The sequence below is a fragment of the Panthera leo genome, chromosome F3 (genome assembly GCF_018350215.1).
Source record: "Panthera leo isolate Ple1 chromosome F3, P.leo_Ple1_pat1.1, whole genome shotgun sequence".
Lineage (NCBI taxonomy): Eukaryota > Metazoa > Chordata > Mammalia > Carnivora > Felidae > Panthera > Panthera leo.
In genome coordinates, this window is record NC_056696.1 from 21,697,124 (window position 1) to 21,715,953 (window position 18,830).

At 53.5% G+C, this 18,830-nt stretch overlaps 1 protein-coding gene across 1 annotated transcript in view; it reads left to right on the forward strand.

Annotated features, from left to right (window-relative positions):
- The window catches only part of FAM163A (family with sequence similarity 163 member A), a 76,541-nt gene extending 60,925 nt beyond the window's left edge, over positions 1–15,616 (forward strand). Inside the window, exons 2-5 of the mRNA XM_042926199.1 lie at positions 8,695–8,786; positions 12,413–12,434; positions 13,364–13,478; positions 14,042–15,616. Of these exons, the coding sequence (XP_042782133.1) occupies positions 13,386–13,478; positions 14,042–14,449 (501 nt within the window). The 5' untranslated portion in view covers positions 8,695–8,786; positions 12,413–12,434; positions 13,364–13,385 and the 3' untranslated portion in view covers positions 14,450–15,616. The remainder of the gene's footprint in view (positions 1–8,694; positions 8,787–12,412; positions 12,435–13,363; positions 13,479–14,041) is intronic.
- The last annotated feature ends 3,214 nt before the right edge of the window (positions 15,617–18,830 follow it).

The following is an 18,830-nucleotide window of genomic DNA, read 5'->3' on the forward strand; positions in this document are numbered from 1 at the left end:
TTTTTTCTTCCGTTTGGCTTGTTTTTGCTTGTGGAAATGACCTCCTGTCTTGACCGTTCATACCTGATTTAAATGTAATTATTCTTCCTTCCTCGACCTGTAGAGGAAGACAGGAGTCTTCCTGGACAGAAACCTCCCTCCCTCTCTCCATCCGTCCCTCCCTTCCTTCCTTGCTTCCGTTCTATTTTTATTTTTATTTTTGCAGCTGCTGTCTTCTTAGCCATGCCCTTCTTATACATTCTCCCTGTACCTCATCTCACTTGGTAGTCCTTAACCTCTCTGAAGTCACAGTGCTCTCTGATATCTGACAAAAGCTATACACTGCCTCTCTGGAAACTAGAAACACACACACACACACACACACACACACACATACACACAAGCTTAAAGTTTTGGAAGTTCATAAATGCTAATCTAGCTGTCTCTTTCTTTCTGACTTTACCCAAAGTGGTGCTGATGTAACTAAATTGCTACTGATTATTTTTCTTCAGACCAAGTAGTCTTTCTTTATGATTATAACCCACAAAAGGAAAGAAAAAAAATTATCACATTGTCTCAGTCTCTTTGAGGTGTCTCATTCCAGGAAATTCAAATCCAATATGCAAAAAAAAAAAAAAAAAAAAAAAAAAAAAAAAAAAAAAAAAAAAAAAAAGGTTTGGAGAGCAATTTAAACCTTTAATGCACATTTTGGGAAGATCCCAATGGGAGAAATTGTATTCATAATATATATTAAAAAAAACTTCAAAATTTCATCTTCCCCCGTCTCCTGCTCTCCCTGTATCTCACACATATGATGGCCACCTTGAGCCTCCTGTTCTGTCCGTCCTTCCAAGATGCTTTTCAAATGCCTTTCACACTGGCTCCTGGATCTCTCCTCCTGTCCTCTCATCGTCCAAGTGTATTCAGGTCAGTACTCTGACCTGTCTAGCTCCCATAAATTCAAATAGCATGGGACCTCCCAGCCTCTCTTTTACCCCAACTCTGCCCACTCCAAGAGATGAGCCAGTAGACATAGCTTAGCAGAAAGTAGAGGAGGAGAAAGCCTATAAATATTTTACCTTAACACGTTTTCCTGTTACACAAAAAAAGCGTGAAGTTGCTCTTTCTAATCTTCCTAACCTGTTTTCTGGCTTCTCTGGATCAACCTACCCTGGAGGCTTCCCTGAAGGGTAAACTGGCCACCTTCAGTCCCCCTGCACCCCCTCCTTAACCTCTATTTCTGGGGGAAGAGTTAGAAACCTGCAGTTTAGAATCTGTAAACCCCCCCACCCTCGACCCCATCCACAAGGTGCAAAGGGATCAAGATTCAGCTGAAGGAACCATCACAAGACGACCACTGCCAGATAAGTCAGAGTATGTAGCTCAGCCAGAAATACGATTCACTGAGATCCAGACGCTGCTTCCTGAGTTTTGCTCCCTCTACGTGCTAGGATGTCGACTGGACTAGTCAAGCAGGTCACTTGGCAGAAGAGTTTACCTTGGCAGTTCATAAAGACATGCAAAGCGTTAGTTGAGAATTACTAGACCCAGAATATGGAGCAGGAACCCTGTATATTGTGGGGTGCAGTGGCCTTGAGGATGTGCACATCCACTGTTAAGACGATGAGACATGTCTGGAGGTGAGCTCCCCCTTCCTGCTCACTAAGGGTGGGAGCTCCAGCCCGTGTGGCCAAGGGGATGGTTTTGTTCTGATGCAGTCACGTGCCTTCCTTGCAGATTCTGCTGGCCCTCTCACAGACCTGCTGTGTCTGTGCCCGGCTTGCTGGTGGAGTTCTGCCCAGAGCCCTTGCTGAAGCCCTGGGTTTGGGCTTCCGTGGCTTCCATAGAGGGCCACACCCGTGGCAGCAGAGGCCTGCCGTCTCCCTCACCTGATCTCCTGTGCCTGGACTTCTGAGAGTCCTCCCCGGGTGCTCTTGCCCATTTTAGAATGTTTTCTTTAAAATGATTCAAGGATTCTACATAAATTCTGCTGCATTTTTTTTTAAGGTCCCCAAACCCAGAAGCTGCCCCATTCCGCCCTGGATGTCTCACCCCCCTCCTGCCCTCAGTCTGGCCCAGTCACACCCGACAGGTGCAGAAATAGGCCCTGTCCTCTGGACTGGGGGTCAGGAGAGGAGACCAGCTCTGTGATGCTCCCAAGCCTCCCTGTGCGACATGAGTTAACAGTTTCCAAACCTCTGTTACACTTGCTTATGTCCTGTGAGATTTGTCTTGGATTTGGTCTAAATTTCCCTCGGTCCAATTTTATCCCTATTTCAAATCCTGCCTCCCCTGGAAAGCCCTGAGCAAGCCTCCCACTTCTTCTTCCCCTGCTTTGACGACTGTGGGTCAATGACCAGTCTCTTACAGTCTAGCTCCCTCTGGCTGCCTTTTCAGTCCTAATGCCATGCTCTCCTTATCGCCATCTGGCCTCAAAAAACAAGCTCTCCGTCCCTCGCATGGCCTGTGTTCTTATTTGGATCTCTTCCAGCCAGCTGACATCTTGCTAGAGAGGAGAAACAAACCCCACAGACACTTCTGCCTTTCCTAACAAGCCTGTTTAGCAGTCATCAGGCCGGAGGCCTGGTGCCTGGGGATCTCAGAACACCTTCTGGACAATGGTAGACATCAAATACAGATGGAGAGAAACGCAAGTCTATGATGCAGAACCACGCACTTTACGGAGGCCAATGGAGCCTCCTTCCCTCCTGCAAACGGTCAGGCCGGGAAAGAGTATGGAATGTGGGCTCAGAAGAGCTGGGGTAGCACAGACACGGGCCACTGTGCATGTTCCCACAAAACCCACGCTAGTCGTGGAAGAACAGTGCCAGCAGGGTGTCCCAGCCCTCCCGGAATTAGCTGCGTCCATGGCTTTTCTGAACTTACTGTTTTCTGTAGAATAAGTCAAAAAACTGCCATGCCTGGAGATCAAACAAGACGAAGCCCAGGGAAATTCTGTGAGCAGTGATGAATAGGGTGTCCATGAGTCTGAGACACAGAGGTCCCAGCTGGAATGCTAGTCAAGGTCATGATCGGGAACCTCAGGACACATTTGATCTGAGAGGCGTGACTCACATAGGAGCTGGGGTCATGCGTTGTAAGGGTCTAGATAGTCCTTGCTCAGCCCCGTCTGCTGAATTGGTCCTTACTGCGTCATCCGCATTCCACCGATCCGAGCCTGAGCTCAGCCTCTTCAAACTGTTGCCACTAATGAGAAGAATATCATTCACATTTGTGCGTTACCGACAATTTGGGAAGACACTGCAAAAAACTTAGAGACCTCCTTTGACACTAACCAACTGCCGGGATTTTTAACTGGCCAAGAGACTCAACAGAAGCCCCCCAGACTCAGTCATTTTTTCTGGATCTCCTTTCTTTCCCATCCCTCCCTCTCTGGCCTACCTGCTACCCTACACCTCAATAAACTCTTTTAACTCTGTTATGTCGAGTGGTCCAGCTCTTACCACGTCTATTTCCAAACCTTGACATGGCCAACTCATCGAGGCACAAGTGAGAGCGAAGGGCCATCTCTTCTGTTGGCAGCCGAGGACCACAGGGACCCTGAGTCCTTGGAACAACATTCACTCTCCTTCGAAGCTGGCGTAATTTAAAATAACACCCCCTTTCCCATAATCCTTACTCTGTGAGGGAAGGTGTGTCATTTACTTTCATTTTGCAGATGAACCTCAAAGAGATCATCAATTATCCAAAGTCACCACAGGGAGCCTAGAAAGTAGAACTTAAGCGCAAATCTTAGCCCTCGTAGCCTGGTGCTCCTACAACTATCTGCAGCGGATGAGCCCAGAACACCCGGCTGTGTGTTGGAATAGCACTCTGCATACAAAGCAGCTTCCCCATTAGAGCTGGTCATTCCATGTTTGGAATGTACAGAACATCAAGCAGTTGGAGTGGAGCTTTACGAAGACACGGGATTCCAAGTCTGTGCCTTCAAATGGTCTGTAATCTAATGAAGGAAGCAAAGTACACCCCCACAGGACACGAGTGTATGAACAAATATAGTTGTCTGGGGACAAATAGGAAGGCTAACCAAAAATGTGCAACATTAAGTGCATCATGGAAGGCTTCCTGGAGGTGGTCAAAGCCCCTTTCTTTCTTTACTCTTTGGTCAAGTTGGACCTCAGATGCAGACGGTGAAGATAATTATGCTGCGTGCAATCATAGCACATTACCACTTACCATGGGTCTGTGCCAGGCCCCTCTCTTGCGTTATTTGCTTGTCTCTTCTTCCAGTCCTGTTCAACTCCTTCCATCGGCGGCCATTCTAACACTTAATGAGATCCATTGTTTTGGTGTGTGTTCTTGAACATGTGAACTGTTGATCTGTAAGCTTGGATTTTAAGTTTATGTAGGCACTATTTTACATCTCACTGTTTGTTTGGGGGTTTTTTGTCTGTTTTTCACTTAGCGCTGTGTTAAGATGTACGGTTGTTGCTATGGCCCATCTGGTCTGTTGCCTTCCACAGAGGCGTCATCCCTGATTTTACTTCTCCACTCCCCAGTGATGATCACTGAGCTTGCTTCAGTTCCCTGCCTCCATAAACAACACAGCCATGAACATCTTTCACACATGACCCCCTTGTGGACGTGTCGAGAAATTTTGGGGACATAGACTCAGGCGCAGAATTGCTTCTTGTGGGGTATCTGTGAACTTAATATGACGAAGTAACACCAGGTCAATGGCTGCTCTCGCTACACCCCTCCCGCAGTGTCCCTGCATTCCTGCAGATGCTCGGATCCTTGGCATTATCCAGCTCTCTAATTTTTGCCAGTCCTACCAGCGTAAAGTAAGAGTGTACTGTGGTTTCAATTTGTCTTTCTCAGATAGGCATGAGTTTGGGCATCTCTTCACTTTCCTGTTAGCCTTTTTGGTTACTTATTTTGAAAACCACCTGTCCATTGCCTGTTACTACATCCAGGTTCCCTTTATCCCCTTGATGATTAGCAAGGGGTCCCTTTAAAAAAAATTATTTATTTAGATAGACCACATGCATGCACACGTGCTTGCAAGCAGGGGAGGGAGGGGAGCTCTGTGCTGTAAGCATAGAGCCCGGTGCAGGGCTGGATCTCAAGAACCCTGAGATCATGACCTGAGCTGAACTCAAGAATCGGATGCTTAACAAACTGAGCCACCCAGGCACCCCTGCAAGGGTTCTTTGTATCTCCTACAGAGGCCTCTTCTCAAATAGCACACACCTCTGTGGGGCCGTCGTTACCTATGTATTGGGCACGGAGGAACCTATCTGGCCATCGTTTTTCACACCTTCATCCTGGGGATGTGGGCCTGCCAATGGCCACAAGCACAGTCAGAGTAAAAGGAAACCCTTCCTCCGATCCCCTCTGCCAACCTCGCGTGAGGATTGCAGTCTAGGAAGTCTGGTAACAAGGCAAAAAACCTGTTCCTTTTCTCCAGGGCTGCTAACCTGCTGTGTCAATTTCATGAGTTAATAAATGATTGGAGAAGGCTTACTTGCCTCAGAAGAAATTGAGATCAGTGGTGCTTAGGCCCCACTCAATTAACTTGTGCTCCTAGGGGGGCTGAGTGGGGAGCAGGGGCAGCCGGTCGTTAATTACATGTACCGCTGCCAGCTGTGGCCGCGCATCTCCTGCCAGCATCGCTCAGGCAGCGAGGAGGTGACCCTGCGTCAGTGAGCTGAAGTCACTCAGGGCAGGGGCCCTTCAGACACAGCACAGGCACTTGGCCTTGTGAGGAGTGGGACACTCACTTCCCAACACGTCCTATCAGGTTGGCCGTTAATACCCCCCACCGGCCTCTACCAGAAGAATGGCCTTTAAGATCCCCCACCCTGGTGTCTTTGTTGACCCCACCCCACCCAGGGTTGCCAGGTACCCTGGTTCTTCCGCACCTCCCTCTTCCTCCTGCCTTCTGGCCCACTTGCCCAAAGGACACAGAATCCGGAGCCAATCTTATGGGGGTTAGATGATGCTACAGACTCTGCAAAGTCCCCTGCCTCCTTGCTGCCTGCTGCCTGAAGTCCTCCCAAAGACCTTCGTTCCTACACCATTTCCTAAAAGGGCCAGATGGGAAGACTCAAACCTGTAAAAAAGGCAGGTCCCCGAGCCCCTCCTCTGGAGATGCCTCGGTAGGTCTGGACTCTCCGTCTTTTAACACCCGACTCAGGTGATTGTTACCGTCAAGCTGATTTGAGAGACCCTGCCTCAGGACACCGTAGCTCCTGGTGTAGTTAGTGCAGATCTTCTGGAAGGAGAGACAGCAGCCTAATGGCAGGGCCCTGGCCTGGGGCCAGGAGGCTCCACTCCCAGTGCCTCTCCTGCTCCACCTCTATTTTGCTGTGTGTGGTTAAGCCAGTCACTTGTCCTCTCTGAACTTGGTTTCTTCATCTAGAAAATAGATAACCGGGCCAGATCCCTTAGAGTCCTTCCATTTCCATGTGTTTTTCTGTCAATAACTAATAGGTTAAACATGCATATTGCATGATTTGTGCTCAACGAACAACTTTGGCTTTTTTTTTTTTTTTTTCCTTTGAGAATCCCTTCATGTTAAAATGTATTCAGTGGAAGAAATCTCCCCCTGCCCCTAGATAAAAACTTGGGTCAGTCCCATTGCTGGTCACCCACTCTTAGGTGATAGTCTGTGGTGCCTCTCAGCTGTAGCTACAGACTCAACTTAGAAATTGGAATCATTGAACAATTGACAGTATTATGCTCCTCCTTTCTGCCAGTTTGGATCTGCTTTGGGCTAGAAGCAACTGGGGAGATGGGTCATGTCCCTCTGCTGTCACACTCCCCCACCTCTTGCTTTCCTCCCGCTGCCCCCAAGAGCTGCTGTTTCACTAGCTGCCAGATTGAAATGGGGAGTTCTTACTGGTTAGAGAGCCGGGGAAGCCTCCTGGGCTCTTGCTTTTGTGGATGTTTTTTGTGGGCACTTTTGAGGGTCCCTGCTGGGCCCCTCTCTCCGGCAGCCCCTTTACCCCAGGCAAACACATCTCTCTGTCCCGGGAGGCCCTTGCGACTCCTTGCCCAGCCCCCGGGCATCAGGATGTCCAGCTCCAGCCTGGTGGACTGGGCTTTTCTTGTGCCTCCAGGTGGCCCTACTGGACAGGACGCAGGACAGCCAACCTCTGCCTGCCCCTCGGCCCCGCCCCTTGGGGGTTAGAGTGAGGATTTCGGGTTCAGCAACAGCTCTTGTCAAGGAAATCTTCTGCACCAAATCTTCTCCAAATTTTTGGCCCATCTGTACTTTACAAAGTGGGAGAAAGTTTCCTGGATCCTGAAACAGACGTTTTGACATTCCCATGTATACTTCCCTGCTCTCGGCCAGGGAAGAGGGACCTGTCCCAACCTTACTTTAGTCTTCTGATTTCTATCAATTGGCATCTCAATCAGACTTAGATAAGGGGGCGCCTAGGTGGCTCAGTCAGTTGAGCGTCGACCTCGGCTCAGGTCATGATCTCGCAGTTCCTGAGTTCAAGCCCCACATCAGTCTCACTGCTGCCAGTGCAGAGCCCTGTTTGAATCCTCTGTCTTCCTCTCTCTGCCCCTCCCCCACTGCGCTCTCTCAAAACCAAATAAACATTAAAAAAAAAAATTTAAGAAGAGTCCCACTCTGACATCCAGCTACCTGTGATTTCCGTATTAATGAGAGTGAGAGCATCTTTGAGAAAAGAAAGCCGGGGTGCCTGAAACATCCCAGGCAGATTCCAGGCAGTAAGGCCTAGACCTAGAAGGGAGGTGAAGGAGGGGATGGGCTGAGTCTGGAGGTGAACATCTGCCTTTCTCAACTTCTCCCAGAAATCTGCTCCTGAGACCAGCTGAACTCAGATGAGCACAGGGCCCGGAGGCATGCTAATGTCTGCTCTTTGACCCCCAGCTTCCGGCTGAGGCAGAGAACCCTGAGGAGGTCAGCCCATCCCCTGTGGAAGGTGATGCTGTGGGTCCACTTAACAGCTGGGTTCCCTCCCAATACAAAGACACCCAGTGGGGCCTTCCCCCTCAGGACAATGGGCAGGGCTAAGCCAGAGGGCATCCTTCCTCTCCCCACTCCTGTACTCTCGGTCCCAGACTCCCCTGTAAATAAATTAGAGAATTTTCGCTTGAAGGGAGCCCCAGTAATTAGCCTAGACTGGATTCCTAAATGTCCTGGTAGGATCCTGCCTCCCCCTTCTCCATCAGCCCACCAGCGTGAACTTGCTCATCCGACCGTCCACTTGGTATGTTGTCCTGGGGGAGGTCAGGATACTGGAGTAAGAGGAAGGAGTGTGTGGCTCTGGGCACTGGGAATACGGGCAGGCCCAGGGAAGAGTGGGGAAGGGTATGGGGAAGAGTGTGTGGGGCCGTGGAGGAAAGGACCAGCCATGCAGGCAACAAGGACACGTTCGCCAGGGCACAGCCCAGAATTCTCCAGGAGCGTGAGCGACTCCCTGCCCCCCATTGAGCCTCACTTCCCAGAATAGGCAGGAGCTCGTGCCCAGTGTCCTGTGTTGGCCAGCGGGGTCCGGACAGCAGTGCTGAGGGCAGCAAACAAAGACGGGATAGGATGTGGCCTTACAGGTCTGTCCTCGGGCTCCTGGGCTGGGAGCCTCAGAGACTGAGGCAGCCATGGAGGTCGAGAGCCAAGGACCTCTGGGGGGGTGTCCATTCAGAATCTTGGAGTCAGTTCGTCCTCTTGGCCTCTCTCTCCAGCTCTCACTGATCTTCCCCTCTCTCCTCTGGCAGGAACTGATGTCCTTGGCCATGACGCACCCCCAACCGCTGTCTGCTCAGGCACAGCCTGTGTGACTGAGCCATTGCTGCCCCAGCTGTTTCACGTGAGTGTGTGGCTCAGGCCAACCCTCTGTCCCCAGGAGAAGGTGTCCGGGCCCTGGGTAGTGAGGGGTGTTGGTGGGGAGGAAGTCCAGAAAGTCCTGGTCACAGAGGGCAGGCCCGGGAGTCTTTAGCGGGCAACAGGTTTGTCCTCTTTGGCCGTCCTTGGTCCCTGACTTGGCCACCACTGAACCCATCTGTTCAGATCCACTAGGCCCTGGGAGGGGACCTCTTTCTCCTGTCCTTTGGAAGCTCCTCAGAAGGCAGCTGGGTATTATGGAGACTTTATGGCACTTGCCCTTGGGTTCTGACTCAGACACTTGACTTCAGGCACATCATTTATTTAATGGTCTGGCTTCCTCTCCTGCATGTGGAGTTTTTGCGTGGTGCTGAGGTGTATTAGTTATCTCTCACTGTATAATGGGACTACTACAAACTTAGCAGCTGAAACAACACACACTGATTACCTTGCAGTTTCTGTGGGTCAGGGATCCAGGCATGGCTAGCGGGTTCCTCTCTCTGGGTCTGTCATAAGGCTGCATTCGGGCATCTTGGGGCTACAGTTTCATCTCAAAGCTCAACTGGGGAAGGACCCGCTTCCACTCTCACTTGTGTGATTTTCCAGTTCCATTTAGGTCATTGGACTGAGGGCCAGAGGCCACCCTCTGTTCCTTGCCACATGGGCCTCCCAGCATGGCGACTTGCTGCGTCCAAACCAGCAAGGGAAGGAGTTGGCTAGCAAGAAGGTAGTCAGAATGCTACATAATCTATTCACAGAAGTGACATCCCGTCATCTTTGCTGTGTTCTGTTGGTTAGAAGTAAGTCACAGAGGGCACCCACCCTCTAGGGAAGGCGACTACCTGAGGCATGGCTGCCAGAGGCCATCTCAGAGCCCCTATTGCAGGAAGGGCAGTAAATGGAAGCACACTTGTAGACTGTAGAGTGCTGTTCTTTGCATTGAGTTGCAGAGAGAACCTGAACCCACCGGAAATAATAGGAGCCACTGGTTATGGGAATTTCAATGCCAAATTGTACCATTAGTAGGGGGCCCTCAGGGAGAGTGGCTGGGACCTGGCTTGTTCCCTGCCCGCCCTTTATCTGTGCCTTCTTGGCTTATGATTTTAAGGCCAGATTTAATCAGACACAGACAACATCTGGGCCTTCCTTTTCCCCGCAAATAGCTGTGTTTGCAGGATCTTTTGGAGTTTCCAAGGGACTCTTGCACACATGAATCTCACTTTTTCCTCACAGTCATGCTTGTAAGCTGAGTTTTTTTTTTTTTTAATCTTTCTTTTACAAGCGAGAAAGGAGGTCAGTTTCCAAGATGGGGTGGCTGCTAAATGGCACAGCTGGACCTCAGATGGGTCTTCAGATGTGCGCCTCTGCCTGCCCTGCCGTGCTCCCCGTTTCCAGGTCACTTGTGCCATACAGCGTCAGGGTACTGAGAGAGGGGAGGCCAGGCGTGGAGGTCAGAAGGAGGGGAGGGCACTGTTCTTATATAGCTTCATAATTCGCTGCATCCTAAAACGGGCTCAGCTCATCCCAGGGGACGAGGCCGAGACTTTCAGGTAGAGTGGGTCACTGCTGCCTCCAACTTCAGGTCACTCCACAGGCCTCTGTCTCTTCAACAGCCCTCCCTGGTGAGCAAGCAGGGGAAGCAGGGGAAGTGGACTGATGTTGTAATGAGGGCACATACATTCTCCTAAAGCTGAGGTTCATCTCCTCACCCGCCCCCCGCCCCCAAACCCAGCGAATGCCCAGTGAAGCCCTGAAGCATGGCCCACCGTGCATCTGGGCAAAGTCAACTTGGTCTGGAACAGTGATGCTCAGGTCTGAAAATGGGAAGCGAGCCGAGAGATACAACTTGCTGCCCCCTGGTGGTGGGTCCGAGTCATAACTGCCAGGCCCATGAAGGAAACGCTGCACCACGAGGTGATTATTCAAGTACCCACTTGGCACCCAGCACTGTGTACAATGTTGCAGGCATAGGAAGCAGTAGAGGACACAGCTCCTGATCCCAAAGGACCTCTAAAGTACTGGAGGAGTTAAGATGTTCCCATGTGAAACTTGACAAGCATTTTGCCGGGACAAGATTTGAAAAGCGGCCAATGGGGGAGCCTGGGCGGCTAGCTCAGTTAAGCTTGACTTCTGCTCAGGTCGTGATCTCAAGCTTCCTGGGTTCGAGCCCGCGTCAGGCACTGTGATGACAGCTCGGAGCCTGGAGCCTGCTTCCAGATTCTGTGTCTCCCTCTCTCTCTGCCCCTCCCTTGCTCGTGCTTTCTTTCTTTCTTTCTCAAAAATAAACATTAAAAAAAAAAAAAAAAAGAAAAAAAGAAAAGTGGCCAATGAATGGAAGGGGAGCCTGGGTGGCTCAGTCGGTTAAGCATCTGACTCTTGATTTTGGCTCAGGTCATGATGTTGTGGTTTGTGAGTTAGAGCCCTTCATTGGGCTTTGTGCTGCTGGTGTGGAGCCTGCTTGGGATTCTCTCTCTCCCTCTTTCTCCACCTCTCCCCTGCTTGCTCTCTCTCTCTCTGTCTCAGAATAAATAAATAAACTTAAAAAAAAAAGTGGCCCGTGGAAAGGCTTTGCAGTAGGAGTCTAGAGAGAGAACACCACTATGGGGAGGTCAGGGAGGTCTCTCAGAGCCCTGGATGGTGGGTAGGATCTAAACAGGTGGAGAAAGCGGGTTCATGCACTCCTCTACCCAGAGTTCTTCAGGAAACCCCCTCGCCTCGAAGAGAGTTAAATGCCAATTCCCTGCCTGGCTCACAGCCTCTCCCACTTCCTGCCTACCCTGCCTGATGAGCCTTTGCAGATTCGCTACAGGTCCTGGAACCCCCTGTGGTCGTTCACATGCCTGGGCTGTTCATCCAGCCCTCTGCACTTGTCTACTGGACAAGCTCCCTGTCTGCTTCTAGGACTCAGCTCAAATGTAACATCTTCCAGGGAACCTTCCCCGAGTAGTTAGCTGCTCCCTCCCCTGTGTCCCCACAGCCCCTGGTCTGTGTGTCTTACACCATATCATCCGGTATATGAAGTATCTTTTCATCACGAGGCTCTAAGCTTCTTAGGAACTGGGCCTTCCTGGTGGACGGAAGATTCGTGTAGGGGGGCAGTGGGAGGTGGGGAGGGAAGACAAATTGGTGGTGAGCACGCAGGGAACTGGGGCAGGGCAAAGCCAGGGCACATGACGGTGGGGGGCAGGAGCGACCCGGGTGAGGAGGAAGCGCTCCTTCCGCCAGGTGAACACAGCAGGGCCTACACCTTCCTCAGGGGACCGCAGCTTGCGTTCCGGCCCCACTTGCCCTTTGAATGAGGAACATCCCGCCAGGCCCCTCGTGGCAGCCCTGGTGAGAGGCTAGAGGTGGGAGCACCCCTCTGGAAAGAGGGTGATGACTTAGGCCGTCACAGTTGAGTGTGAGATACCAGAGGGACGTGCGAGTGAAGCGTCTACCTATCAGTAGCGGGAGGCACAGCTGGAGACCGGGCTGGGGACGTGTGGGTTTCTCGGTGGTGGACCACACAGAGGGGAAAGCAAGGTGAGGGCCTTAGGGACCGATGTAACCTTTGGGGCCTTTTTCAGGGGTAACACTTCTTCCAACATCTCTGTCCCTTTTATTGTCTTGCAGGTCACTGTTCCCTTTACTGAACGTAAGTGCTTATGGTCACTCTTCCTTCCTCAAGATGCCGAGTCTCCTCCCACCGTCCCGCTCCATTAGCAGGGCCAGCCGTGGTCCCCAAGTGCCCGCGAGGGCGGTGCCTGAAAGGGAGTCTGCCTGAGGCCACACAGCCTCACGTCCAGAGCTCACCCCTGGCCCATTATCTGCATTAGCAGGACCCGTCCTCCGGCCTCGCCACCAGCTTCCGGGAGCCAGAATGCTGCCCGTTGCCCACTCCCCCTGGGCTTACCTTGCCCTTGTTTTCCATAAGAGTTGGAAAGAGAGGAGAGATGCCCCCGAAAGGAGTGTGGGTTTGAGCCAGGGCAGAACCGGGCAGAACTTTTCACATTCGGACCCTGTCCCCTCCACCTGGGTCAAAGGCTCAGGAGTCTGCTGTTTGTGTCCTGGAGGGCAGGGATTAAGAGCATGGCGTCAGGGGTGAACCAGGCTGGACAGGATCTCAGCCAAACCAATCAAAGCCTCGGTTCAACGTGTGTGAAACGGGGATAATGGATAACTATCCCAAGAGGTATTTTGAGGATTAACCGAGACAGCCAGGGAAAATTTAGGGCAGTGCCACAGACTAAGCCCTCAGGAGAGGAAGCCGCTGTCTTTGTGTCTTGGAATCATGGGGTGAGTGTGTGGAGAAGGAGAAGAGAACTAGAGAAAGACAGCAAGATCCTTTGAACAGACGCAGAGAGCAGAATTATGTCCTCAGTGAGCACTCTGCCTCCTCTCTTCCCTCCTGCAGCCGTAGGCCTTCAGGTCCGGCTGGCCCAGGCACAGGAAGTCCCTGGGGCCCCTCCTATTCCAGCTGCCCTCAGGTCCGCCCAGCCTCCAACTGTGTAGAAAGTTCCAGGAGGCCTCCCTGCCCCACAGCCAGTGTGGCCGCCCCTCACCTCTCTGCACGCATCTTTGCAGAGTTTGATGGGGCATCGGGCGGATGACAGCGGGAACAGTTGTGATCACTGGCGGAATCCTAGCTACGGTCATTCTCCTCTGCATCATCGCCGTCCTGTGCTACTGTAGACTCCAGGTCAGTCCCCAGGGGGCACCGGGGGCAGAAACCGGGGGCCCACTTGGAGGGTGACAAAGCCCAAAGCCATGGAATGTGGGAGGCATAAGTTAAGGGGGCTGGGAATTGGGGGTGGCCAGAGGGAGCCATGCAGCCCCCACACCCTGTACACTTTGGGGTCCCCAAAGGCAGTGTGCTGGGAAGATGCTGGGTCACTGTGTTGTGTGTCCTGCGTATCTGAGCTTTCAGGACTGGTGGGAAAGGCATCCTTCTGGGGAGACGGAAAACTGCTCCCAGCTGCCCCAGTCCTGTCCTCGATAGGACAGACATGCCTCTCCTCTCTGCCGCCCCGCCTCTCTCAACCACAGCCCGGAGCTGGAAGCAGGGGGAAGGAAGAGGGAAGGTACTGGTCTCGCAAGGCTGGGACTGTGTATTGGTGGAACGTGGGCGTCTGGTGTTGCGTTTTAGTCTCGACACCCGGAAGCTCTCTGCACAGGGTCCTCCGTGGACAGGGGCGCGGGTGCCTTTGTGCGCTGGAAGGGGAGCATCCAGCCCTCAGGCATCCCTCCCCACTCTCCCCTCAGTATTACTGCTGCAAGAAGAGCAGGGCCGAGGATGCAGACGAGGAGGAGGAAGAGCACGACCTGCCCACACACCCCAGAGGCCCCACCTGCAATGCCTGTAGCTCCCAAGCCCTGGACGGCCGAGGCAGCCTGGTGCCTCTCACCAGCGAGCCCTGCGGCCAGCCGTGTGGGGCGGCAGCCGGCCACTGCACCACCTGCTCCCCGTACAGCTCCCCCTTCTACATACGGACGGCTGACATGGTACCCAACGGGGGCGGAGGCGAGAGGCTCTCCTTTGCTCCTACATACTACAAGGAAGGGGGACCCCCGACCCTCAAGCTGGCAGTACCCCAGAGTTACCCGGTGACGTGGCCAGGCTCCGGGCGTGAGGCCTTCACCAATCCAAGGGCTATTAGTACAGACGTGTAACCCCGTTCACCCCCGACCCCTCCACGTACCGATGCTGCTCTCCCAGCAGGAGCCATGGGGGCAGGAGGTGATCCCCTCCAACAGCCCACGAGGACTGTCTCAGTTTCTTTTTTTTGGCTTTTCTTGCCCCACGGTGGAATCCAAGCTATTGAGTGCAGTGAGGACCAGGGCAGGGCCCGGCCCCGGGGCTCAGAGGTGGGGGCTGGCAGGTGGAGCGGGTGGCTTTGCAGGCTTCCGTGCTGGGACAGTCCTCTGCCGGCTCTGGCCCCGTCATAACCGCTCTCGCTCCCCTCGCTCCCCCAGCTTTGGTGGACGGCGGGAGGAGGCGCACCAGGAAAGCTAAGCAAAGGCCCCAGAGGCCTCCAGACTCCTTGGGGGATGGACGAAAAAGGGGCCCAGGGCCAGGGGAGACGTGAGAATCTGAGGAGGGAGAAGGAGGTGCTCCGGGGACCTCCCCAGGACCCGCGAGCTACAAGGAATCCAAGAAGTAGTTCGCGGTCTAGTTTCGTATTTGGTCATCACGAGGGCCACAGCCTCTGCATCTGCTCCAATAATGGGCACTGATTCCAGAACACACAACAGCTCTACCGGCCCCCTCTCTCGTGGGACACGTTGAGTTGACTTTCAGGGTCACGGCATAAGGTTGTTTGTGGAGGATGCACCGAAAGGGTCATGTCTAGCCTTGTCTCCCCGCAGATCCCTGTTCTCGGCCTTGGGAACCAGCTGCCCCTGCTGGAGAACCTAGTTCAAAGTTTTGCTGCTGAGTTTGAGCAGCTTAGCGAAGGAGGTCTACTTGCTGATGGTCTCTGGGGCCCTGGCCCACCAGCCTGAGCGCAGCGTGCGGGAGCAGTGTTGTGAGGGTGTGTGTGTGTGTGTGTGTGTGTGTGTGTGTTCTCCACCAGCTGGCAGAGAACACACACACCAGGGGCTTTGCCACCTTTGGGAGCTGCAGAGGGAAGGGTCTCTGATGTTCCAGCTAGAAAGGAAGAACTGACCCGCAGACAGCAGGAGTGAAAGGTGATTAAGGTGGCCGGTCCCCATGGCAACCAGCTGGCTGGTGCGGGGAGAGCCTGCAGAGTCTCCCAGGGGACATTCCCTGGTAGCTGGATTCCATGGATTCTGGGCTTGCTTCCCTCCCACCGCTGCTCCCCCCAACCCCACGCCAGTCTCCAGCGGGGGGGGGGTACTGTTAATTGTCCAAGCCTCGCCCTCAGTCCCCACTTAGAACTAGGCTGTGGCCTTATGCCATTTGAAGGAAAGCACCTGATGGGTTTTCTGGTTTCCTCTACAGTAAGGGGTGGCTGCTCCCCCCTTCTAAGGGCATACCTAACCCCCTCCCCACCACTGTGGCATCACAGAATGCTGCAGAGGGTGGGGCAGGGGAAGAGCTGGCCCCTTTGCTGGAATCCCAATTTTGCATTTGAGAAACGGCCAGGTGCAGCTGGGAGAGAGCGGGGCAAGGAGAGAATTCACCACACTTCTTGCTCCACTCTGTCTGGACACACTTGTCACCTTGCATCTCCTCTGTAATTAGTGCACACTGGCTGAAGAATCAGAGGACCTGGGGGTCTGGCACACACACTCTGGTCCCTCATCAGCTCTAGGGCCAGTCATTTGTCGTCTCCGAGACCCCATTTTCTCCAGGAAAATGAGACCTGCCCAGATAGACCTAAGAGCCCGCTAGTACTCCAAACAGCCAGGACTTCCTGAAGAGACCTGCCCGCTATGCTGCTTTCCTTGCCCTCACCCTGGCAGGGGCTGGATGTACTTACCGACGGCCTGATCCAGTGTGCAAGGATGTGTGTTGAGGGCTGAAGGACCACGGTGAAACACAGGTTTAGCAGGCACAATGATTTTCACGGTCAGGGAAAAGCAACCATGTCTGATCCTACTGAGTGATTTCAAACAGTAGCATTTCCTAACATCGGGAGGCAGCTCTGGGTGGGGGTGATGAGCTCTCTCTCCCAGACCAGAGGGACCAGCCTAGGACAGCAACTTTAACCTGCTCCATCCCCTGAGCAGTCCTCATTGGGCCCAGGTGCACCCCCTTGACATGAGCTTCTGGGTCTAGCAGCCATTGTGGCTTCCCGATGACCAGCCCCAGTGCCTCCCCGCCTGGGAATTTCACAGCCAATCAGCCACAGCAAGGGCTGTCCCTCCTTTGTACCTCCTGCCTTTGGAGAAATCAAGACAGCCCAGTCAACTATCACCTGCTTCTCGCATCGATCTATTGGGGTCCCTCAGTGAAAAGCATCTTAGACAGTCCCCTCTCCTCCTATAGCTTTCTTAGCCTAAATCTTATCAATCTACACACCAAAATCTGGGTTTTGGGCACTGGAGGGATGATGGGCCATGGCCCTCCCCCACACAGCCCCACAGTGCACAGGACACAGTCTCCAGATTGCCTGTCTCCCCGTAGCTGTGACGGTCTAACCTATGGAAGAGGAAGCCCACCCATTCAATTGTGCTGCACTTTTTAGCTATGGAGTCTGTGCTACAGGACACTCTTTGGACACCTTTCGAATTGTTCCCTAACAGGAAGAAAAGGAGAGGCTGGGAACACCCTGTCCTCTCCGCCATCTCGTCTCCACCGCCGTTTCACTGCTCCTGCTGCACATTTCCTGTCCTGCATCTTTGATAACTTGGAGTCACAACCAAGTGAATGTCAAAATAAATGAGGAATTTGAAATAGAAATCCCACAGAATGCTCTGTTATTCACCTGAGGAGGGGGCAGCTGGGCACGGATTTAAGAGTGAACGCTCCTTTTTATTTCCCAGAATGTCCGTTTTCAACACCAAGATGTACCAGCTGCTTCTCCCTTCCTGCTTCTGCGCTAATAGGTCTCCTCTGCCATGTCGCCTGCTGTCCCCCGCCCGCCCTGCTACCTCAGTCAGAACTCGCACCCAGGGAGGATGTGTTGTTTGTTGGGAGAGGGGATGTGAAGATAGTAGCTGCTGCCGCCCCTGAGGCGGAAGTGGCCCAGCCCGCTTACAGGGAGCCTCACAGGGAGCAACCCAGGCTTCCGCCCTGCTCCCTGCCCCCCACCCCCCCCACCCCCTCACTGTCCAGGCCCCTGGTGTCCCCACCTGTAGTTCTGGGTTAAATCACCAACCCTCCAAAGCCTGAGGAGACCTGAACACACTGCCAGCCCTTGCACGTTGGGAAGAGACAGAAGAGGAGAGCGTTTGGGGATCAGAACCTGGTAGACGCCGCAAAACCAGGAGAGGCATGGAGTGTGGACCAGAGAACCCGGAAATAGCGTTGTGCGTGAAAGGGAGCGTCCGGGGAGGGTGAGGATGAGGATGGATCCGTGTGCGGGACTCTGCGTGTGTCTGAGAGAGAGAGGGAGACACCCCCTCCCCTTCTCGGGGCCAGTGTGACTACAGCTGGGTGGGCAGTGGGCAGCCTGACCTGCAGAGCTCAGACACTCTGCTCCTGCAGGCCTCTGGTAGTGCCGTGGGGCACAGCTTCAGCCTCAGCCCTGGTGGCCATTGGCCACAGCGCGGCCACCAGTCGTCTTCTGGGAACAGAAACCTGAAGCTCTTCTGTCTCATCATCACACCCACCCCAACCTCAAGCCATCTCCTCCCCTGCAAAGTGGCTCAGGCCCACTCTATCCCTGCCTCTCAGATGGCTCCTCTGGGAGGTTGGGCTGCCCCACATCTTTGTGCAGCCCCGGGCGACGTGAGGGTCACAGCCCTGGCCCAGTTCTTCTCCCTGGTGGCACCTGAGTGCCCTCAGCCTCAGCCCCAGGCCTCGGGTCTTACTACACCTTCTATGTCCAAATGGGCAGGGACGGGAGGACAGGAGCAGTGGTCAAGATCACAGGTCCATCAACTCAGTACCCATGGGCTTCTGTGACCGTCACAGCCCTTGGTACCCTAGACACTGTCAGCCCCCTAAGCTGCATCATGCCAGTCCGGATCCCTGAGGTTTCTCCAGAGAGAAGCTTCTTCCACTGTCAAAGCTTCTCATCCCATTTTCTATACTCAAGTTTACAAGTACTGCTCAGAGATCACTGATCATTTCCAGGAAAAGAGGACCAAACCATAAGTATCTGAGGCCAGGAGCTCCTGACAGCACAAAAGCAAGAAAAAGCATAAGGAGCCCAACCCCAACCCACCCCCACCCCCCCCGCCCAGCCCTATTTGTTCAGAATGGAAATGGCCCCTAGTCCTTGAACCTCAGGCACTGACCTAGGCATGTCCCAGACAACAGTGACAAAGCCAGCCAGCACCTCTTCCTCCCTCGTCAGCCTGGTCCAGGCTGCTCCTCTCTCCTCCCTGTTTGGCCACCTTCTCCACCCGAGACCCCCGGCCCCAGTGGCCATCCGCCTTCCACTGCCTAACGTCTCCTTCTCTGGAGAACCCAGTAGCACAC